General features: G+C 41.6%; 2 protein-coding genes across 5 annotated transcripts in view; one reads left to right on the top strand and one right to left on the bottom strand.

The window, feature by feature from the left end:
* Positions 1–689: 689 nt before the first annotated feature.
* LOC135485247 (kelch domain-containing protein 3-like) lies at positions 690–6,413 on the bottom strand. Of its 2 annotated transcripts, none has more exons than XM_064767090.1 (11): positions 6,308–6,413; positions 5,537–5,726; positions 5,060–5,233; positions 4,630–4,745; positions 4,391–4,462; positions 3,925–4,138; positions 3,575–3,661; positions 3,283–3,391; positions 2,953–3,032; positions 2,650–2,728; positions 690–2,365 (listed from the first exon to the last, which is right to left on the bottom strand). In XM_064767090.1, exons 2-11 carry the CDS (start codon positions 5,688–5,690, stop codon positions 2,302–2,304), a joined length of 1,149 nt encoding a protein of 382 aa, XP_064623160.1. In that variant the 5' UTR covers positions 5,691–5,726; positions 6,308–6,413; the 3' UTR covers positions 690–2,301. The 2 variants fall into 2 exon arrangements, with proteins under 2 accessions (XP_064623160.1, XP_064623161.1); XM_064767091.1 differs by lacking the exon at positions 6,308–6,413 and adding an exon at positions 5,817–5,907.
* Positions 6,414–6,658: 245 nt separating this feature from the next.
* LOC135484490 (dynein axonemal heavy chain 6-like) overlaps positions 6,659–23,485 on the top strand; it is a 38,862-nt gene continuing 22,035 nt past the window's right edge. For all 3 annotated transcript variants that reach the window (XM_064766018.1, XM_064766019.1, XM_064766017.1), the window contains exons 1-36: positions 6,659–6,778; positions 7,094–7,358; positions 7,645–7,790; positions 8,009–8,073; positions 8,421–8,666; positions 10,152–10,315; positions 11,878–12,141; positions 12,379–12,491; positions 12,750–12,812; positions 13,066–13,333; positions 13,500–13,617; positions 13,802–14,016; positions 14,155–14,237; positions 14,354–14,540; positions 14,745–14,946; positions 15,096–15,186; positions 15,358–15,482; positions 15,805–16,031; positions 16,230–16,352; positions 16,681–16,854; positions 17,109–17,327; positions 17,548–17,831; positions 18,141–18,370; positions 18,542–18,732; positions 18,909–19,270; positions 19,407–19,683; positions 19,908–20,026; positions 20,269–20,343; positions 20,564–20,651; positions 20,867–21,117; positions 21,403–21,634; positions 21,847–22,046; positions 22,165–22,233; positions 22,408–22,674; positions 22,807–22,984; positions 23,136–23,378. In XM_064766018.1, the coding sequence (XP_064622088.1) occupies positions 6,771–6,778; positions 7,094–7,358; positions 7,645–7,790; positions 8,009–8,073; positions 8,421–8,666; positions 10,152–10,315; positions 11,878–12,141; positions 12,379–12,491; positions 12,750–12,812; positions 13,066–13,333; positions 13,500–13,617; positions 13,802–14,016; positions 14,155–14,237; positions 14,354–14,540; positions 14,745–14,946; positions 15,096–15,186; positions 15,358–15,482; positions 15,805–16,031; positions 16,230–16,352; positions 16,681–16,854; positions 17,109–17,327; positions 17,548–17,831; positions 18,141–18,370; positions 18,542–18,732; positions 18,909–19,270; positions 19,407–19,683; positions 19,908–20,026; positions 20,269–20,343; positions 20,564–20,651; positions 20,867–21,117; positions 21,403–21,634; positions 21,847–22,046; positions 22,165–22,233; positions 22,408–22,674; positions 22,807–22,984; positions 23,136–23,378 (6,432 nt within the window). In that variant the 5' untranslated portion in view covers positions 6,659–6,770. The remainder of the gene's footprint in view (positions 6,779–7,093; positions 7,359–7,644; positions 7,791–8,008; positions 8,074–8,420; positions 8,667–10,151; positions 10,316–11,877; positions 12,142–12,378; positions 12,492–12,749; positions 12,813–13,065; positions 13,334–13,499; positions 13,618–13,801; positions 14,017–14,154; positions 14,238–14,353; positions 14,541–14,744; positions 14,947–15,095; positions 15,187–15,357; positions 15,483–15,804; positions 16,032–16,229; positions 16,353–16,680; positions 16,855–17,108; positions 17,328–17,547; positions 17,832–18,140; positions 18,371–18,541; positions 18,733–18,908; positions 19,271–19,406; positions 19,684–19,907; positions 20,027–20,268; positions 20,344–20,563; positions 20,652–20,866; positions 21,118–21,402; positions 21,635–21,846; positions 22,047–22,164; positions 22,234–22,407; positions 22,675–22,806; positions 22,985–23,135; positions 23,379–23,485) is intronic.

The following is a 23,485-nucleotide window of genomic DNA, read 5'->3' as shown; positions in this document are numbered from 1 at the left end:
GCATACCAAGTCTTCTCTGAATGTGCCATGCCCCTTCACTATGCGTACTCTGTCTGACCTAGATGTGTACTCTCCCAACGTAGTGCACCATGTTTCTACAGGGTGGACCTTGTCTCCACCCTTAGGAAAAATGTGTCTCATTTTCACATGGTGAATACCTGATCATTTTCATAAAGAGATTGCATGAAATCAGAACACAAGACCTCAAGAGACAACAACCCTACCATGACATGCTGTGCCATGGTTATCCTGTTCCAAGACATCAGAGCAATAGTGAAAAACCAGGACAATTCTGTTTTCGAATGCAACGGACCTGTGTGTTTTCCCGTCGCTCTGTATTGTTACCTGCAGAAATGACTTTCAACCAATGAGACAGATGTGACGACCTTGATGTCAACGTCCTTGTCTCCTAAGGAACGCCTGTCCGTACAGTTATGTTGTGCCAGGATTATAACCAGACCCATTTGGTGCAGCATTTCAAGGTAAATACTTAAGGTATTTGGTGCTAGGGTCCTCACTAGACCAATTACTTTCACAAGGATGAACACCGGCATGAACAGACGCTTACATCTGTTTGCCATCAGTTTCACATGGTCTTGTGCAATAAAAGCTCCTGTGCACATTTTGGTGCCACATACACACTAGTTACCACAAACGAAGAAAGATTATGAAATTCATATATATCGTTTATTTTTGATAAATACAGTAACTAAACATGATTATCTGTACAAGTTTTTCAAAGAAATTGTGACAATTGAAGCTATATATATGTAATAGTAGAATTATGGCACAACATACTACTGGTACATGGATATACAGATCCAATGCAAGCACTTCTTGCTTCAAAAGAGTCTGCACTTCCATGGACACAAGCACTCTTGTTCACCATATTATAAACCATTTGACTATTTGTCCAAATTCCTTATTTGAATAAAATATGTTGAGATCATGATGCGGCAAACAATTGTGCTGTTGCATGGTCTACAAGGTACAAACACATGATTATTTTAGTTGTAAATCAAAGCTGAAATCATATGTTATCTGCATGTAAAATAATGGTACGCAAATTCACACATACGTCCAACTGATTTTGCTGAGCAAATATCTTCAAAACGTTTTCTCATGAGATACTCACATTGTTTCTAATGTGCCGCATGAATCAAGGATGCAAATGAAACCAGAACCTAAAAGTTTCTGACACCATAGAAAATCATGAAAATCATTGTAATTACACTTGCAGAAATATGACTTTCGTCTTCATATAATACTCTGGACTAGGACTTTCAAATGCCTTTTTCAGTCATTTCGTTTTTTACTATCCAGGCAACCTGAACCAAACCTAAACGAGTCTCTTGCATATTACTAAAATACTGCAAAACTGCAAAAGCTCAAAACAGTGAGATTGAAGGTCTGATTCCTGCATTCCACAGTCTTTGAGGTCAATTACAATTGCCACATCAATAACTCACATCAAAAATGTATTTAACAGCTGTGATAACCACACAGTTTCGTGAGTGTTTCCACGGTTCCCGCTATTGAGGAATCAGACCTTTTGACTATTATGAGGTCAAAACATTATCCAAATGCACAGTGCATGCTATAAATACATAATATCCAGTCTACTCTGCAGCTGAATTCTAAACAAGATGTGTAAATGTAAATGTCTGAGTAAAAGCAACATGATGTGGCCTGTGAAGGCACCTTGGAATTGGAGGAACACTGTTTAGCTAAAAATAACTTCAGTTATGAAATAAAACAAAACGCACGCCTAAATGCACATTACATGTACAATAAAACTGAACCAGTCTGACAAGCTTACTACTACAGCGTGTAGTCAAATATAAACCAACTCTGTCGGTAACACAAACAACATCCTTCACATCATCTCTTTCATGACAAGACAGTCTTTTTTCTCAATAATGCTCATCAGCTGAATCTATCCCCAACTGATTTTTCACTGGTTCCCCAAGCCATCTGACTACACCTCCGATAAGTGACTAGGAGTATGGCTCTATCCTTTGCATAACACTTTTTCCATGCCATACTGCGCATTACCTCCCAATATACTGTCTAATATGCTGACTGCCAAGCTCATTATCAACTCCACAGCAGAAGATCTAGTTTTTTAAACAAAAGATTACTATGACGAGTGATGATAGACAAAACTTTCTTCTGATGTTATTAGCACTGAATAAATTGCTTCAATAAATACATGCATCTATATTATGATAAATAAACACTGTTTTGTCCATGTATGAAAATATAAGATGAGAAAATAAAATCCTGTTGATCTTTGCATCCTCATCCATTCGAATTGACAGCTCGACTGATGTTGTTGTTTGTTGTCATTGCAGTGAGCTCCCAGCTGAAAGTAAGAAGATGAATAAACCAAATGATTTGATTGTAAAATCATGCAAGACTGATCCTTTCTCTGACTGAGCTATTGACATCATGGGCGAGAATGTCTTTTACTGTAGTTCTCTAACCAAGAAGCATGACTGTATTCAGGTCAAGTGAAGACTTCAAGAGGACACACAACATCACTGATCAGAGAAAAATCAAAAGTCTACCATTCCACTTGGTATTTTGGTCGAGAACTTTTAATCGAAAACTATGCAGGGAAATATTTCTGGCCATACTTGTACTCACTGTATGTCCCTTGGTAAGTACTTTGTGTCAAGTTTGAGTTCCAGAACAACAAGTTGGCACAGAGTTTTCAAGCTTGGAGCTGAAAGACAGAGGCAAACGTTTTGACAACTACTTACAATATACCAGATAAGGCAGATCAAACATGTTTACGGTCTGTTGAGTATGGTGGCTCATCATGAAAACAAAGCACACCGAATGCACAGTTTTTTTAAACGGCAAAACTGAGTATCATGTCATGTTTTGTTTCATCTTCAATGAACAATAATCTAGTTTTGTACAGGAGCTGAATGAAATAAAACTTACAGAAGTCCAGCACATGAAGATCGGAGTGATCCATGAGATCTGAGTCAGAATCTGTTCCTTCCATTGGCTCCTCACATGGACTGAAAGAACAAACATGAAACTGTTCACTGTCGTTTAGCAATAGAGAATATATCGTATGGTGCACTGAAAGGAGACGAATCCCTTACACTCTGTGATTGTGAAGCAGACAAGACCTCGGAGCAACAGTCAAAGTCATCATAACAACATACCTGAATTTTGACTTGCTTTCAGAGTGAGGTATGCTCACTGCTATCTCATCTGCATGAAGTGCACTTCACAAATAGACTGACATTATTCTCTTCAGCTTACCTAGTTCCACCGAATAAGAAAACTCTGTCATCTATTACACAACAACACTGTCTCCGCCTTGGACAAGGGCCTCGGTTTTTTACTTTGACAACAGACCAATGATTTGTGGCTAAAATAGAAGGCATAATGACATGAATTCGACAAATCTCAATGATTTAAGAATTTGTCAACATGAAGATGTTTTGCTACTGATTGGAAACTAATTGATGTTACACTGTTCTTCCAAGGGAGTCTGTTACTATTGCGCATCAGTTATTATTCAAAACACTCACTAAATCATATCATAACCTACCTGGATCGTACTTGTAGATATCATCAAAGTGAACATCATGAATTCCATTGTAACCACCAAATATGTACAGCTGCTTTTTATACACAACTGAAATGAAGTGCAAGCATTTTGCAATCGTAAGGGTGTCATTCAATCAAGTTTCAAGTTCGGAGCTAACAATGCACATGACCAGAATAATGGCACATAAAAAACCCACCACACTAAATAAGACAGTTTCTGACATTTTATTCATAAGGTCAGAGACAAGTTGGATGATTTACATTCCCAAAACATAAGTGCACTGGTTCTTCTTAGCCGATCTGCACAGTATAAGAATAAAGGCAAGGCTGTTAAAAAAGTCTCATACTCACAACAAGAATGACTCCTTCGTCCCACTGGTGCAAGACCAGTTGTAGCTGGTTCATGCCAATGGTTATCACCGATATTAAATGCCTGAATTTTATTGCAATAGATCTCATGATTGGTATGAAACGGTCCAGCTCTATCACTGCGGCCACCAAAGATGAACATCAGGTTGTCAATACCACATGCTGATTGGAAGTCTCTCCACCGGGCGGGGGAACCCTGAAAATGACAGAACATTGATTTCAGTTTTGTTGTTTTCAATCTGAAGGACTGAAATGGTAAAGATCTCTCATTGTTACATGTAATGAATTCCACATTTGAGAGGTGCATACCGTGAATGCCTCATATAGTATCAGCCTGAAGAAACACTCAATGAGAAGATGCTGTAGAAATCAACTTAGCTGGGATATAGCCTCTATTGACGATGTTCTTCGGGTTGACTATGTCAGAACATCTGAAAAAATAACTTACTGTTGCCAGCAGTAGCTCCCATTGTTGTGTTGGAAAACTGTATGTGTGCACACCATTACTAAATCTGTCCAGCTAAAATGCAAAAAAAGACGTTTCATCTCTAATCTGTTTTCCTTCAAAGTATAGTCAACAATCCACAGGCCACGAATGTTTGAATCACAGAGTGAAAATCCTTGAAATATTGAAAAATGTACACCCTGAAATCTACAAGACATGTCACTCAATGCATCGAGCCTTACCCATTCTAAATATCCTCCAAATATGTAGATTTTTTCTTGGATGACACAAGCAGAATGGCCATCTCTGGCAGCAGGTAAAGGACCAGTCACTTCAATGTTGATCCACTTTAGAGTACCTGCAAACGGAAAGATAATCATTGTCAATCAGAGGTTTTTTAGATGAAGTGTTATTCAAATTTGATGATAATCTAATTAACAATTCATCAGCTTGCCAGCCCAACAACGTCAGTCAAAAACCCATTTTTCTTCATCAATTAATGACTATGAATTACGAGTCTGCAACGAAATCAGGAAGTATGATGGTCTAACACTTCACAACAACTCCTCATCTGATTTCAAAACTGTTTTGAAATGCTAATCAATACCACAAATCGAGAGTAATTTAAACTTAGAGGTCCCATCATATTGTCACTGAAGCAGCCAAACTTACTTGCATCAAAACAATACAACTTGTTGCATGCTCCCTGACTATCGTTCCTTCCGCCCCATATATATGCACAGTCCTTATATGCTACTGCTGTGTGACCATAGCGCTGGTACGGTATGTTCTTGTACTGAGGGTCTTCTGGTACTGGGATAGGGACAGCTTTCCATCTGTAGGATACTGAAAGATATGTGCTTATTAAAAAGAGTCGCTATAAATGATCACAGAATTAAGTTGTGCAAAGGAAGGATGCAGATAGAACAGCAACCTGAAAGTCAGTTAGTAGCTAGTCATCCATTAACTTCAAGTTATTGAGCACAATGTTTTAGATACAACAACTTGATTGATATCCTGCCAACAGACCGTCTTCTCGTGCATTCACAGTCACTGATGATGTCAGTTTGAACAGATGAGGTTTTTAAGTGCAAAAGACTGAAAGATTCAAACATTAAATGGTGATGTCCATACACTTTTAAACTTTACCTGTGTCTAAAATGTGAACATCCATCGGTCTGATTGTCTCATAGTCCTCCCCAGTGCAATAGCCTCCGAATGAGTAGATCTTGTCTTCGATGGCAACAGCAGCATGATTGACACGTCGGGGCCCACCCTCAAGATGAACAGTCCACAGTGGCATTCTTATCTCTTGTGCTTATGCATATCACCATTTAAGCTGAAACAAGGAACTGTCAGTAATGAATAGTGACTATCCAACTGCAATTCCTATCCAGAGGACTTACAAGGCCAAGGAAATGATAATCACCACACTTCCTTTCCCAAACTTTCCACAATCGGTGATCAAAGCGAGGCGACTAGTTAGGTAGTTGATCTCTGTCTCTGCTGCTAGCTGTGCAAAAGTGAAGAGGGGCAGGCTGTCATTATGCACCGAGTACTAATGCCGTCTCATCTGACCCTGGCCCTTGGACTCGGTTGTTACCAATGTTGGCAGGCCGACCGCTACCACACAAAATAGATTAACCTTGTTGGAATCAGCCACACGCATTTGTGAAGGACTCTATGATTCGAGGTATTATCTTTCCGTTTACACCAGCACCACCACCACCACCACCACCACCACCACCACCCACGACTAGGCTACAGTGCACATTTAGCTTTGTATCGTGCTACATAGCACGCAGTACATTGCATCATGCATGCCGGGTGGTGGTAAACTGTAAAGTGTAAACGGAAAGATAGTCCATCAATTGTTATTCTCGGCAAGCTAGACTATCCAAAGTTTCATTACAGACTTACTATAGAATTCGCAAATGGTTAAACGATGGTAAAGGGAGATAAATCAATGAAATGTTGACAAAATTGAAGTGTTTTGGATTTTCACTTTTTATTTTGGTTAAGCGATTCTAACGATTTTACCATTTCCATCACAGCCGTGGAGTTTTTTTTACAAAGTATGAGTTCCGTCTTCACCGTGGATATAGCCGCAAAATAAATGCTCTTATCTTTTGTATGCATTATTAAAAATATGTACCTTTACTATAAAGGTAAAGGCTCAACCATTTTTACTAGAATGCCCTTAATGAATATACTTAAAATTTCAGGATTCAAGATAAAATTTGTATTTCCCGCTGTCGGAATTTCGGGAAGGGGTCGCTAAACATGGCGGATGTAAACAACATGGAGCAAAAGCTTTCCATAACATGATGTGTTTTGGACCTGCATTCTCTTTTTATATCAAATTTGTGCACAGATATTCAGAATGAACCGGTAGATGATCACTTGCTCTCAACTTCTCATGCCTATTTTGAGAAATTTGTTTTAGATTGAGTGAAGAAAGCCATGATTTTCACCTGTAAAAAAATTGAGTAGGCAGTACATCATGACATTGTACACACCGAGTGTATACAGACTACAGTATAGGCCTACAATAACATACACACATGTACATGTACAGATTGATTCTGTTTCATGCCCTGCAGATCTATCAGAAGATATTACTTGCCAGACTGTCACAGGAGCAATTTTGTATGACACTGCTTGATATTCTTTGTTTTTTCACTTTTCAATTTCACTTAATTTCAGGAGAAATTTTTCTCGACCCTTCTCCGGAAGCAGAAAACCGATGGTCTTTCCTGAACAAGATGGCCTATCCAGCCCTCACACACCTGTCCGACAACCTGTCAAGTTACTGAACATCCAAAATGAAAATGTTGAAGACAAAGACTTGTCACAACTTCCACCAAAACTTCAGGGCAAACACATGCTGGCCAGGCTCTATGATAGACCAGAGATGGCCCAAGTTTATAGGAACATCATTCCATCAGTTGGAGCAAATCAGGAATTACAGGTTTGAAATTTTAGTGCTAAGTTGAAATTCTTAGCTGTAAGGGTCATTAAGTTTATGACATTATCATAAGGTCTGAATGTTCACTGAGTGAAATGTTATACCTATAAATTTGATCTTTTGTTTGTTTTGAAATGAGTTGAGGGGGATTATGTCATTGGAACTTTTGAATTGCATTTGTTGTAATGAAATGCTTCTGAATCTGAGCATGATCCTGCAGTAATGATGCCCTGGGATCGCATACGGTGATTATGATGATGATGATTCTATGGATCGCTCAACTTTTCAGCCCCATCCTCCCAAAGCTGCTGAAACGGGTTCTGGGTCTGCATTCAGAACAACATTATTCAAGCGGGATTATGCTGATCGCCAGAATGTTATCAAAAACAAATATGACAGACAGAGTCCAAGTCAGCAGATTCTTCCACTTAATAGGTAGGGTTAAACTTCATCGGTTTTACATATCGGCTCTCTCACTGACTCGGATCTTCAGGTTCCTGGCTCATGTGAGAAAGTTCTTTAGTCATTTAGTATTACATTGTTTGAATTTCAGACTTTTAGTCTAGTGTAGTAACATTCTTGACGAAGAGCTTGTTTACAGTTTCTATGTGTAATGATTGACAGCTGTTGAAGTCATTCAATTTCTTCTTCAGATTGCCCAAGTTGGAACCGAGTAAACTTAGATCACCCTTACCCAACATAGAATTAGATGAGAAAGGTAAAGCAAATCAGTTTGGGAACGAGTTTACAATCCCCGATCACACCCCAAAAAAAGGTCATCGGTTGACTAACGAAGCACCTGGCACTGTTCAATGGATATATAGTTGAATGCGATCAAACTACGTCATTTCCGATCGGGGATTGTAAATTTTAACCTCAGTTTGTAATGATGACTTTATCACAAATGTATGGCAATCTGTCAATGTCAGATTAGTGTTGGTTAAAAATACATCAAAATCATAGAAGACATCCTCCAAAATCCATTTCGAATCAACAGTTTCTGCTGAGGTGTTTGTTTTTGACCATTTGCTCATAACATGTTGAAACCTGAATCCTGAATTACAGAAACCTCAGCAGTGCCGGCAGCAGAAGATGTTGGGCAAACCCAGATGCTTTTTGAGAGGAGGAGGATGCCTGCCCCCCTTGAAAGACCAGGTGGTGGTGCCGCCTTACCACCTGCACCAGGCACGGCGCGAGAACGACGGCCTTCTTTTGAGAAACAGAAGCCGAGACGTGTACAGTCGGCCAAAATTACCCAAGATCCTTCTCTTGTTTTGACCTATCTCAAGAAGAATATCTATGACGATGAAGGTATGTTTGATGAAAATTTGGAAATTTTAAAAATTCAAAACATTCTAAACAATCTTTTGTTTGGCTTATGATACATCAATTTCAGTATGAAACGAGTTTACAGTCTCCGATCATTGCTCAAAAAAGGTCATCATTTGATGAAACAATTGCCATTGCTCAATAGATTTACAGTTGAATTTTGAATGTGATCAAACTACACATTTCTGATCAGGGATTGTAAATTTTAACTAATCTATAAATGGATACAAGAAATATTACTTACTCCACTTGGGGTGGTTGTGGCTATGGAAAGTATAATCCCTTGGCTAATAAATCCAAAATTGAAGGAGGCCCTTTTTTAGAGACACTCATTTTCACACACACTTTAGTCCAATGCAAAGCATGGACTGACCCCCAAAACTGTTGGAGCTAATTGGTCAATTGGATGTCAAAGTCATGTGACCCAAGCTCACAGATGTTTTACACTACCATATAAAAGGGTCAAAGTCATGTGATCCAATCTCTTTCATTGAGCCATTGTCCCTTGGCCATTGTCCTTGTTCTCAATAAAACTAGCAATACTGCCCAGTAGCTATTATCAATTGATCCTTGCATTGTTTTGCTATTGAAATGCTTGAATGAAACATAATTGCAGCCACCTTCTAGCCATACTGTAAACCACGAGATTTTCACACATAGTTATTTTTGTGGATTTCGCAAATTGCACGAAAAAAAAAATTTTTAGGAAATTTTTTTTTGATTTTGAGGGGAAAATCATCAAATGAGAAAAAGGTTCAGAAAAATTTTTTTCTCCGAAACATGACTTTTCAGTTAAGGCATTGATAATGTTCTCTTTTCGAACTAAAGGACACACAATATGTTTATACCCCCTGGTAGTAGGTAAGGAGCATTCATATCATCCACCCAGCACTTTCCTCTTTGATCTGCAGATTTTCTTATCATTACATTGAGATACCTTTTCCAACACTTTTATTTTCATATTTTCACTGCTAAATCTAATGCCATTTATTGGCATATGTTCTATTTCAAGGGATTGCCTTGTCCCCGTTTTAGTATTACACAGCAAATGATATGTCCATTTCTATCAGTTTTTACTCTTGCATCTGTTATACTTTGGTACATCTAAAAGATTAATCTTATTGACTGTGAAAGCCTTTAGTTGCATGTGCCTTTTGATCACCATTTTACAGAGCAATCACATCTCATATTTCACCAAAAAGCACAGATGGCATCACTATCAGTCGTTCTTTCCCAATACTGGTCTCTTCTAAAGTACTGGATGTTGTTATTTTCTAAAAAATGTAATAATTTTCAATGCTAACTTGACCATTTGTTTGAAAGCTAGCGAAAAAGCACTTTATTCCAGATTGATAGACTGACACCATTTTTAATTTTTATCTTTTGATACTTTTTGGAACAATTATTTATTAACCCAAGTTAATACTTTGTCAAAATTAAATCAAAGTTTCTTTCCCCTTTACTAAGCACCTGAAAATGATGATGCAATCTGGCACATCACTGAGATGCGGAGGAAACTAAATTGGAAGACGGAGCTTCCTCGTCATGGTCCGGCCTGCAGAGAGCAGATGCGGTCACTGTTAATCCTTGAAGGTGAAGACCCAGATGATGGTATGGCGTTTGATGCAGGTGTAAGTTTCATTAGTTAGTCAAGTTATACAGCAATTAATTCATCAATGTAAATTGAAATTCAGCTTGTCAGTGTGTGCAAATGAGAAGTATTGAGCTATAAGCTTTGATGAGGCCCTGGAGACACAAGATCTAGATTGTGATATGGGGCAAGTGATGTTAAGCATCTCCATAAGATACAACTTTTTGTATCATTGTGGTAAGCAATTGAGTGGTACTGAACAATACTCCTTGATTTCCTGAGGAGCTGGGAGCATGAATTAAAATAAACTATTTAGGCCAGTATCACACTCACAGCAAGAGGCATGGCTTTGCTTAATCAAAGGGAAGACCAGGAGAGAAATCTGGCTAATTTGCAGGACCCTGGAACAGGTCACCTTTTTAGCTCACCTCTTAGCAGATGTGAGCTTATCCCATACCGTGGCGTCCGTCGTCCGTCGTCGTCGTCGTCGTCGTCGTCGGCGTCGTCGTCGTCGTCGTCGTCGTCGTCGTCGTCGTCGTCGTCGTCGTCGTCCGTCGTCCGTTAGCAGGGCACGTTTCGTAACTGTTAGAGCTATTGAGTTGAAACTTGGTACACATGTACCCTTATGTAATGACACCTGGGAGACCAAGTTTCGGTCCGATTCGTTTCATGGTTTGGCCACCAGGGGGCCAAACGTTAAAAGTGAAAATATGCAATATCTCCATTAATAGTAGTCGGGAAATTTTGAAAAAAATATGGTAGGTACTTCTAGCAAAGGTGCATCATATATCCTCCGGGTTTTTGATTTGACCTCCTTTTCAAGGTCACAGAGGTCAAATGGTGTAAATTAGCCGTTAGGATGTAACGATGGCACGTTTCTAAACTGCAATGACTATTGATACCAAATTTGGTACACATTTACCCCTTAGTCAGGTGATCTCGGGGACCAAAGTTTGGTCCAATATGATTCACCACTTGACCACCAGGGGGCAAAATCCAAAAACCTTAAAAATGAGATTATTCCTTAACTTCTTGCCCAATTGCCACCAATTTGATATCATGGGTACATCTAACCACCATACAGTATATGTCGCACAGGTTTTTAATTTGACCTTCTTGTCAAGGTCACAGAGGTCAAATGGCGTAAATTCGCCGTCAGGCCGTTACTATGGCACGTTTCTTAACTGCAATGACTATTGATCACAAATTAAGTACACATGTACCCCTTGGTCAGGTGATCTCAGGTACCGAAGTTTGGTGCGATCTGATTTGCCGTTTGGCCTCCAGGGAGGGGGCCAAATCCTAAATTCTTCAAAATGCCATTATTCCTAGTAATGACTTGCCCGATTGGCACCAATTTTATATCATAGGTACATCTAATTCTAACAACCATTCAATGTGTAACCCGGGTCTACTTTGATTTGACCTACTTTTCAAGGTCACAGAGGTCGAATGTACTGTAAATTGGCCATTTTGGGGAAATTGTAATTGCTTGGACCTACATCAAACCTAACACTACATGACACAAGACCATGCTCTTTATCCATCTTTCCTCCACATGAGGTGAGCACAATGGCCCTGGCCATTTCATTATATTTACAGCCGTTTGTTCAAAGTAGTGAGAGATTGACTGAAGAAGAGACGGAAGAAAAACAGAGGCTTGAGGAGGAGGTTGTCAATCTTCACAAGGGCGTGGCAGAAAATCTCCCCAGGAAAGAAGACAATGGTCAATTTGTCTATTGTTTGCCAAGAAATCGGCTCCAAAGTACGGCAAAATATGACCCGTATGATCTGCAGGTTGTCTCGCCAAATGAGGCAAGGATGTGCCAGGTGTATTGGACTGTCAGTGCCTCCTCCATTACACAGGTAAGAGGGGATTAGAAGGTTGAATAAGCCCAATCGTGATGCTGTTTCTCAAGGGGGTAAAGACCTGATCGTAGACAGTAGATCATCACCTGTTGCTCTCTGTCTTGGGTGACTTGGTGTCTCGGTGATGTTTTCAGTGTGAGGGTCCTCACCATTGTTTTCCTCTCTCCATTCTTTGATCAGCTTGTTCTTGTAATTGAACAGCAGCAAATTGTTGAATGTTTTGTCCATTTCCAGTGCATCCAAGGGACCAATAGTGATGAATCTAATCGCACATCCGTGTTGTTGTGGTTGTGGGAAAAGAGACTCGGCGATGTCATCTGTAAAATACCTTTCTTTGCCAAATTCAGGTAGGTAGTGCAGATTGAAACTGTTTATCCATCTGTTACAAAAGAACGCCTCTGCCACAGATAACTAAGCGACTAGGGAGGACGTAATATTGTGAATTAAGTGATGTTCAAGTGAATGCTGCAATGTTTGCTTTATTGTTCTGCATCAAAGGATGCTCAGTGAATACTGAGGTTATGCACTGTGCCAGGCATCAAACATACATTCTTGTCTTCAGTAAATGTTCATGTTTGCTCAACATCGAAGTTATTTTGTTTCAGATTAAGAAAGAGTTACTTCTTGTGGCGGCATAACATGCGACAGCTGAAGAACGATGACACACAGTAAGTTTTCCTTTCTGTGAGCAGTAGACTGTATTTGTCTGTCCTCCTTATTACTAAGTTCAGTTGCAAGAAATGGGGGATTGTCTGAGATGACACACAGTAAGTTTTCCTTTCTGTGAGCAGTAGACTGTATTCGTCTGTCCACCTTATTACTAAGTTTAGTTGCAAGAAATGGGGGATTGTCGGTAGCACAGTCAGTCACATTACCGGTACATGGTACTTTGAACTTGGGATAAACTATTTTTTTCTTTAGGGCGATATTGACGAAGCGTCTGTTTACCGCCAATGAGATTCTTCAGGGTTGTATCCTGCATGTGCGAGGCATGTGTGAAGCAGCCTCTGGGAGCCTGGATGGCTTTGGTACAGGTCATGCTGCAATCATCCTGGTCAACGTTGATAAATCCATCATGCAGACGTTACCTGAGTTCATGGAGGTACAGCGTAAACAAGGGGAGCATGCGCTTGAGCAGTTGAACGCGCTGAGGAAAAACGTAGTCGATGTCGTTTGGGAGTCTTGCACGGTATGTATTACTTCTTGGTGTTATACTTTTAATCACTAAGAGTTTACTTCTTTGGCTGACGCCGAGATATCCAGTGTTTCCCCATATTGAGGTCATTTTTCACATGATTGAATCATCTCTAGTGTGGAAAGTCTTGGCTGATTCATCTAATATTTATCATTTCCAGAGTGTCGCGGAAATGGAAGGTGTGACTCAAGGAATCCGGCAGACGGCACAAGCCAAGAAAGTCAAGATAGAGGAGCCGGGGAAAAAAGGCAAGAATGCAGTTGGAAAGAAGGCCAAAGGTTGGTATTAGAGTTGATAATGATAACAAATTGGGCCTTGCCATGACTTTGCCCTCATTCCCCTCCAATGGCAAAACTTTTCCTGGTCTCAACCTAAACAACATACAATACATACCTGATGACTTTGATCATTGTACAACTGGTTTACACTTCCACATGTGTAACCTTCCTATGCATATTTCAGCCGACAAGCCTTACTTTGCCCAGATAGCCGAGTGGCGGAAGGTCCTTGCCCGCTTGGCAGACTTCCTTCGGGCAATCGACAACCTGATCCTTGAGCTGCTGCAGCGGCTTGTCAACACGGCCGTCAAGGTCCTGCTGCAGTTTTTCGCCGCGTCATTCAGGATGGGAGAGAGGCTGGAAATAGAGGAAGAAGGCCTGGATGATGATGAGGCATTGGTGAGTTGGCATTCTTCTTCTACATTTTGCTCTTGTGATATTCCCGTTCGATTTGTTTTGCACCGTTTATGGTCTGTGGTCTTGCTGGACTCCATCTTTAACGCTCTTTGCTAACTTCACCTCATTCTCTTGTAACAGATGGATGCTGATGACAGTGGTTCAGAAGGAACCACAACGTCCAGGGGAACTATCTCATCATCTCTTACATCCAGGTCAAAAAGGTAGGTTTCAAAACAGTTATTGCTTCTCTTGTCGGGAGGGTTATTTGCAACAGACTCAAGCGAAAGGATTCATAATCTTAAACTCTAGAAAATAAAGTCATCATTTCGTATTTCAGCCTGAGAAGTGTAAGTGAGAAGAGAGAACTAACCGAGGATGAGAAACTAAAGGAGCTGCAGCTCCGCTGGGAGAGGGTACGCAAGAAGAAGGAAGAAGAAGACGAGGCACGCTCAACCAAATATAGGATTCCACGATTTGACTTTGACAAGAAGGAGGTGCTCACTGTAATTCCTGATGCAGATGATGTAAGATTTCTTCTGCGTTTGTGCATATCACTTTGATTGCTACTTGTTGCCTGTTATGGGCAAGTGCATCTCAGTCTGCTCTTCATTAGAAGGAAAAGACAGCCCGCATCTATTATTGTTGCATTTAAACCTCTAGGTTCACATGGCTCTGGCACACAACTCATCTTTCAAACTTTTGTCATAACTGTTAATGTTTCTGGCTAGGTCCTGGAAGAGATCAAACACCAGGATGATGTTGAGGAACCACCGGAACCAGTCTTCTCCCTTCAGTTGGTCCTGAACGTGCCAGCACCAATCATCAGCAGACGCTGTTCGGTCAAACGAGGTGTGATCAACGTCGATGTCACTGCGAGTGGTTCTGATAAGAAAGTGGTATCATTTCCTGATGAACCTGAACTTTCTGCTGGTGAGTTGCTCCATTCTTTTCTTGTGACTTTAGGCCAGTTCCTCTCCTTAGATAAACTTTTATGAAATGTTAGACCTAGCCAAAGACCCAGTTCATAAGCCTATATAATGCATAAATGCAATAATGTTGAAAAATGATTTTTTTTGCAGAGTCAGAAACAGAATCTGAGGAGAGTGCATCAGATGAAGAAGACAGTCCATCTGCAAAGGATGCAAACACACCATATGCCTATAATGAGCTGTGAGTTCACAAATATCTTCTAAGCTCTTATTCTATTCTATTTTCAACATTCTTACTCTGTATTCATTCTTGATATCAGGAAATTCGTCCGTAAAACAAAGCTTACCATGTTTCACTCTAATGAAGAATCTGTTTCATGATGAAAGTTTCTGTTGCATTATTCATTTGCAGTGAAAAGACGCCATCCGGCAAGAGCAGTATCCAGTATGGAAAGTCAGCTGTGTTGCTCTCACCAACCGCGAATGATTTCAAGAACGGCATCAGAACTGTTGTACAAACATTTGAGAACACAGTCGGTAGGTATTTGCAACGCTTACCAGTGTTGCAGAGAGGTGTGTGCAAATGAAGCCTGAAGATGTGTTGTCTCCTAGTCGCCATAGAGAGAACCTTACAACTTGTTAATGTCCTAAAGGACAGTTCCACCATGTGTAGAACCTTTGATCTTCTCATTGTACCAGGCAGTTTCTTGTTTTGAACATTTATGGTGTCATAAAGATCCTGACTTAAACTGAGTCAACTGCAACGAGAATTCAGAATTGAATGCAAAGTATGAATTAAACTACCCTCTGCCAGGATACTCAGTGAACAAATCTTGTATTGATAAACTCTTCCCTTCAGGTCAAGTTGTCTCAATGCTCCGAGAGCCTCGCCTAGCCGTCTTTTGCTCCGCCACCCCATTCGATCTCAAGTTGAACATCGACCAGGAGGAGGATGAAGACAAGGTGGTTGTGCCTTGGCCAAATAAACAAATGCTGTTCGGTGATGACCCAGACTATCAAGCTATTGTCACAGAAGTCATGGAGTATTTAGAAGAGACTTTGGATAGCGTTGAGGAGTTCTCAAAGGTTTGTTCTTGTTGCATCATCATCATCATCATCATCATCATCATCATCATTGTGTCAACTGTTTAAACAAATTGAGTTTTTAGCTCCTGCTCTTTTGTCTGTCATGATGCCAAATCTAATCCTTGGTCCTTGAATGTTTGCACTCCTCCTTGGGATTCGTTATGCTAACTATACTAAAGACTATCTTATTGTTTTCAGAACTATGAAACATACTGCCAGATGGTTGATAAAGCTCGGAAGGTCGATGTTGATGCATCAATGGCCAAGAAGACATGGAGTCCTGATGACTTCTTACAAGTCCTCTCAACACATACTGAGCAGGTAAGATCAATTTGAACAGCCCAGTAGGCCTTTGGCACACTTCTTAGCTTTTCGTTTTTGGTTGGCTGTAAGAGGCCTAAAAACCTTGCTGTCAATTCTATGTGGTCTCTTTATCAAGGCGGTGTGTTTCCATTTGGTGATGAGTCAAGTGGAGCCTGCAGCGTCCTGTGTGCAGATGAGAGATGTTGGATATACCCCTATCACCAGCAGTGTATGACCGCAGTGCTGAATGACCTCACTGCTGCTATCACCAGTAGAGGTGGGTCAATTTTTGAGAGCATTTTTCTGCTCCCTGATCCTGGCCTAATTGTAGTTTAACTATTCTCAGGTGAACGAGATGGATGAGATGAGAAAGGACAAGCGTCTGTACCTCATTCACACACTGGTGGAGAACTTCTGTAAGTCGTGTCTGCCATACCCCCAGTCTGTCCTCAAGGCTGTCGGGGACAGACTACCAGTTATCGCCAACAGTCGCAACGAAGATCTTCTTACTATCATCAAGGTAAGAGTAGACTCTCAGGAACAGTACACCTAACTTCATTTACCCAAGATGAGTTGACTAGGCTGTAAAACCATTGCTACTGTTGAGGTTCAACTTGTAGTGTATAGCTAAAGGTGCTAACCTTTCTCGAATATCTTTTGGGGCTGACTTACAGTTCCAATGCCAGAGTTAGTACGTGATGACAGAATGGTAGTCCCATCTGTTTCTCTTTGAAGAATGGACTGAATTACTTATCTTTAAAATGTATGATTCAGGGAGCCTTGAAGAAGCTTGACTACACGCCAGTATCCGTGGAGGAATTTGTCGACCACTTATCCTTCCTCGGTCGTATGGTATCTGAGCTGCCAGCGCTGGAGAAAGAGTTCATCATTGTCACCAAGATGTTCACCATAGCAAAGGACTTCAATGTCCACCTTGTACCGGAGGAGCTGGCATTGTATCAGACACTTGCTCCAAGCTTCCAGCATCTCAAGGTAAGGATTTTCATCTCGGCAATATGCTACCATGAGTACTCGTACAGATGGTTTGAAGTGACCAAATTCGAAACTCTGAAGTGGACCTATGTAAAGACTACCAGAGGATTAACATATTTAGACAGGCTTTGATTGAACTCCCGATTTGCAGTAGACATGGGTATGAACTGTTGTGTTTTCCTGAGGGAATGAAGCCTTACGGTGTTCTCTTTATCTTCAGTCGACCATCCTGTACTGCGAGGCAAAGAAAGAAGAAAATATCCGCAAATACAGCGGTGACCTTGACACGCTCATCCTGGATATCCGTCAACAGATCTACGATATCAAGAACCGCGTCCTTGACCCCACGCTCCTCCACCATGACACGCTGGCTGTAGTAGCGCTGGAGAACATCAAGTATCTTCAGGACGAGGTTGAGACCCTTGGCACCAAGGCCAGGAGTTATGCCAATTATCAGGAACGCTTTGGGACCTCGATGTCTTCAGGCAAGGGGAAGTATACCGAGTAAGTGTCAATGGTTGGTATTGGGGTGGCATGGTCTGTAGCAGTCTTACATGTTCCGCTCATATCTGCTCATAATCTGAGCATCCAGAGTTCGATCCCTGACTGTCAACATTACTTGTGATCAAGGCAGAGTACTTCAAAGCCAGTGGAAAGCCTAGATTCCTTGTGCATGCTAGAGCTAGCAAAATACCTCATCCAAATGATAAGTAGCTTATGATGGGCTAGTCCTTCCCAACTAAATTGAATCACCAGGCTGGAGAGCCCAATTCCCGCAGTCGGTAGTTGAAAATAAGTGTGTTGATATTTCAGGGAATACATGATGATGGATTCCCGCGATAGTGTGAGTGCTCAAGGTATACAGAGTGAAATCTCTGAGATCGAGCGGGACCTGACCTTGCGGCGCCTCCTATGGGAATCAGTGGTGGACTTTAGCAAGATGGTCTCTGAGTACACAGCTATGGCGTTCGAGCATGTCACTGTGGAGAGCTTGCAGAAGAATGTCAACAGGTTTACACAGACTGTCTACATGTTGGAGAAAGGTAAGGGCTGTGATTGTTATGTATTCATCTCAGCAGACGTGAAGTTGGTCAGCCTGCATTTAAGCAAACGGCACCTGTTGTCAATACTTTGTTCTGTTATGTTTAAGATTTCACAAGAGGAACAAGTGCATCGAAATTTGACATCATATTTAAGTTACGTATTCATTTTAGGCTTGCCCCACAATGAGGTGCTACCCCGCTTGAAGGAGAAGGTGTTGGACTTCAAGCAGAGCATGCCGGTCGTGACCAGTCTGCGTAATCCGTCCCTCCGAGCAAGACATTGGCAAGTAATTGAGAAGATCATTGGCAAGGTCATTGTAAGGGACAAAGGATTCACTCTGGGAGACCTGCTTGCCATGAATGTAAGTCTTCTATCATCGTACAATGTGCTGCTTCTTTTGGGGTTTTCATACCGGCATTTTGCATCCAAATTCTTCTTCTTCTTAACAACACTTTTTGTGTATGTAATTTCAAAAGAAACTGTTACTGCCCTTCATGACACTCTATAAACCCTCATCATGTGAACTTTACGTTGCAGATCCTAAAACATAAAGATCGAATCCAAGACATCTCGACCACAGCCAGCAATGAAGCCACACTGGAGATCATGCTACAGAAGGTCATTGACCTCTGGCAGAGCACAGACTTCCGTCTGCTTCCTCACGCAGGTCGTGACACGTTCATCATCGCTGGAGCAGACGACATCGTAGCACAGCTTGAGGAGAGCCAGGTTACCGTGGGAACCATCCGCGGTTCTCGCTACGTCACACCAATCAAGAACACGGTCGAGGAATGGGAGCGGCGTTTGACGTTGTTTGCCCGGACGCTGGATGAGTGGATGATATGTCAGAGGAATTGGCTTTATATTGAACAAATATTCAGTACTCCTGACATTCAAAGGTAAGAAATGGAGAGATTTAGTTTCTTCTGGTGCTCGATTTTGCACTTTCTGTACGTCAAAGGTCATCCAAAATGTGTAAAGGTGTTGTGACTGACTAGGTTTCCGCCACATATTTTAAAACCTCGCCTTTTTCAGGCAACTTCCAAATGAAGCCAAACTCTTCATCTCAGTTGATAAGTCGTGGAAGGACATAATGAGACGGACAGAGGACAGGCCCAATGCCCTCAAGTCTGCCACAGCACCTGGTGTTTATGAAATGCTTCAGTCGGCCAACGCCAACCTGGAGAAGATACAGAAATGCCTCGAGGATTATCTCGAGACGAAGCGTCTGGTCTTCCCGAGGTTCTACTTCCTCAGTAATGATGACTTGCTGGATATTCTGGCTCAGTCAAAAGATCCTGATGCAGTACAGGTGAGAGATTAATTCCCATCTTTCAAGTTCAGCACCCAAGTGGTGTGCTCTTTTATAGAGACAAAAGTGGTTGAGTTTTGAGCAAGTCGGGCTGCAACAGGAAAATTGCTGCCTTGTATCGTCTGGTCATGTAGTCTAGGATCTTTGTTCCCAGATTCTTGAAGATCTGTTTCAGTGGAATCACCTGTACTAAATAGGCTAACTTTCTCTTCATATTGTTCCAGCCACATCTTGACAAGTGCTTTGGCAACATCAAGAGTCTGGAGATCCGTCGAGAAGCAAGGTTACCACCAACTGTTATCACTATCACCTCCTCTGAGGGTGAGGTTGTCTCTATGCCAAAGTAAGTTGTCAAACTAAGCAGACTTCTGGTCTGTGAGAATCTTCAAATTGTAAGTCATTTTGGTTTACTAGACAAACCCATCCCATAGGAAAACACCTTGCCTATTCCTGGTTGCCAAATTTTGAGCCCAAGTCTGACCCAAGATCACTGTGTACACTTTGTCACTAGTATGTAGTAGCTTTGTCGTCATATTTGTGTTTGCTGTTCATTTTGCAATAAACTTGAAATGTCCTTTTTTTCAGGAACGTACGTGCGAGAGGCCCAGTGGAGCAGTGGTTGGGAAGTGTAGAGAATGGAATGTTTGAGACGGTCAAGAAGTAAGTCTTCTTTATATCCATTCTACTTGTTGACTGAACCTTGTTTGCCCTCGACCTGCTTGCACAGTTTTGTAATCTTCTGAGGGTGTAGCCTGGCTGTAGTCACTTTAATACCAAAGTCTCATGGTCAGTTTGAATTATCTTCTCGGAGAACTCATTTCCCTAATTAGCCGAGTCTTATCTCTCATACTTGATTAACTTTGCTTTGTTTTCTTTGCAGACATCTCAAGATGGGTTTGATTGATGTACTTGGTATTGATCAAGAGGTCTGGGTGCTCAAACATCCCGGCCAGGTTGTCCTTACAGTCGTAAGTTATGTTGTTCTCAGGGAATCTAGACACAACTTTTCAATCGAGCACAGCTGAGCCAGTACTACTAATGATGGAGTCTTTTAGCTTTTGATGTTGTGCTATTTGACTCTAGGAATTGACTTCATGAATCTGTCTCGTGATTGGAAAGTAGAATTTGAAAGTCAACAATTGCAGCTGATGAAAACCTAAATTTTACTTTTGTAATCTTTCAGTCACAAATCATGTTCAATAAGGATGTCAGCTATTGTTTCGGTTGTCACGAAGTGCGCAAGTCTCTGATTGATGTGAAGGAGAAGTTGGTGGCATCCTTGAACAACCTAGCTGGGGTCGTTGGCAAGAACGTGCAGTCATTCCAGCGGCTGAGTATCGAGGCGTTGTTGATTACCACTGTTCATAACCGTGATATCATCATGGCGATGATTGAGAACAAAGTCGACAAGAAGGATGACTTTGAATGGAGAAAGTAAGTCAGATTAGGACCTTGATGAAGTCACCTGAACTTGATGAAGTAACCTTATATGTACATGTAATTGCGTTCTTTTTTGCATGAGCTCTCCTCAGTATGGTGCAAAGATCGTGGTTGCCCAGGAACTGTTGAAGAGCTTGAGTATGAAGGATCCCTGTCTTACTGTTGGGTCAAGTGTGGCTCCATATCAGGTATAGGCTGCAATGCTTGTTGTAGACAAATGAACTACGTATAAAAGAATGTAAAAAATAATGAGGTCTAACATCCCTGTTTGCCTTCCAGACAACTGAAATATGAATGGGATGAGCAGTCTAACAATTGTAACGTCCTGCAGTCCAATGCAACCTTCGTTTATGGCTATGAGTACCTGGGCTGCTCCCCTAGGCTAGTCATCACCCCTCTGACTGATCGCTGTTACTTGACCCTGACGGGTGCCCTTCACCTACATCTCGGAGGCTCACCGGCTGGTCCTGCTGGCACAGGAAAAACAGAAACTGTCAAGGATTTGGCAAAGGTAGGATGGCGTTCTATTGCCTTTCACCTCAAGATTGTTGGGGACAGGAACAAGAATTGTCACCTGGGTTGTTGTGGAAAGAATGGAGTTTGATTGGAATTTGACCAAAGCAAGTTCCAAGCATGTGTCAGGTTACAGTCAAACTCGGCCAGTCACATTCGATACCAGCTGTGAACTTATGACAATTATATATTGAAATGTATCTTTTCCAGGCCATGGGAAAACAGTGTGTTGTATTCAATTGTTCTGAAGGGCTTGATTTCAAGATGTTGGGCAAGTTCTTCTCTGGTCTCGCTCAGTCTGGTAGCTGGTGCTGCTTTGATGAGTTCAACAGGATAGACGTGGAAGTGCTCTCGGTTGTGGCACAGCAGATCCTCACCATAAAGTCAGCTAAGGATAGTGGCTCTCCAAGGTAGGCTATCATTGTCTCATTTGTAACTACATTGGTATGATTGAGTTTGTAGGCCATGCATGTTTCTCCAGTAAGTCCTTGAATGAGACAACTGACAGCAACTTTCTTTTCATTTCAGGTTCTTGTTTGAAGGAAGAGATATCAAGCTGAACACTACCTGTGGTATTTTCATCACCATGAATCCAACGTAAGTGAGATCAGGGTCAGTCTGTCATCAGAGCGTGGCTTATTTGGTCCTCTCAAGTTGATTATCTTCGTTCAGTTCTTTTAAAACCTGATTTGAGATTTAGTTAGCACATTCTGACTGCTCTTATTGTAAGTTCATGTTGATTTATAACTTGTATCATCATGATCATTTTAGGTATGCTGGCCGAGTAGAGCTCCCCGACAACCTGAAGTCGCTGTTCCGTAGTGTAGCCATGATGGTGCCCGACTACAACCTCATCGCAGAGATCATGCTCTTCTCTGAGGGCTTCCGGGCTGCCAAGTCCCTGTCAAGGAAGATTGTCAACCTGTACCAGTTGGCCAGCAAACAGCTCTCGCAGCAGGACCATTATGACTTTGGCATGCGGGCGATCAAGTCTGTGCTAGTGATGGCCGGGCAGAGAAAGAGGGCCACGCAACAGCAGTAAGTGTTTTGTGAACAGCGTCATCTCATAGCATGCTAGGCTAAACCAGATCCCCACAATTGCCTAATATTTCTCACCAAGTTGATGCATTCCTCCCTTTCCTTTCTTTGATCATGCATTTGTTATTCTAGGGATGATGTGACTATAAGAGAGCTGACTGAAGAAGAGGAGTCCTACATTCTGATCCATGCGCTGACCGACGCCAACCTCCCCAAGTTCCTGGCTGAGGATGTGCCATTGTTTGAAAGCATCCTGGCTGATCTCTTCCCCGGCGTGACGCCACCGCAGCCAGAGATGATATTCATGGAGGTAAGTTGCTTGGTTGAGGTGATCCAGTGTGTCTGAGTATCAAACCAACTATGTTCGAATTGTGAGTGCAACTCACTGACCATTAGTCTTACCCCTCATCTGGTATCAAAAGTAAGGTATATCACACCACTTTCCATCTTTTTGTTTCTAGAAATCCATCTCGATGTCAATTCGAGACCAGTCCCTCCAGCACTGGCCAAGCCAGATTGAGAAAGTGAAGCAGCTGTACAACCAGCTGATGGTTCGCCATGGTGTCATGTTAGTCGGCCCTACCGGTGGTGGAAAGACCACTGCCAGGGGCATCCTACAGAGGGCGTTGGTGCTGCTGCCATCTATATACTTGGATGAGAACCAGAGCATTGATCCGGTGACGGGGAAACCGAATCTTGTTGTCGTAAGTTTCAGTTTTCTCTAGTTTGTTTTTACAGAAGTTACTGGCCATTCTGTCTAACTTGTTGTGCCATAACATGGCTTAACAGCCATTGAAATTATTGAATAGTC

The sequence above is a fragment of the Lineus longissimus genome, chromosome 3 (assembly GCF_910592395.1).
Source record: "Lineus longissimus chromosome 3, tnLinLong1.2, whole genome shotgun sequence".
In the NCBI taxonomy this organism is placed as follows: Eukaryota; Metazoa; Nemertea; class Pilidiophora; order Heteronemertea; family Lineidae; genus Lineus; species Lineus longissimus.
This window is presented reverse-complemented; position numbering and strand designations above follow the sequence as displayed.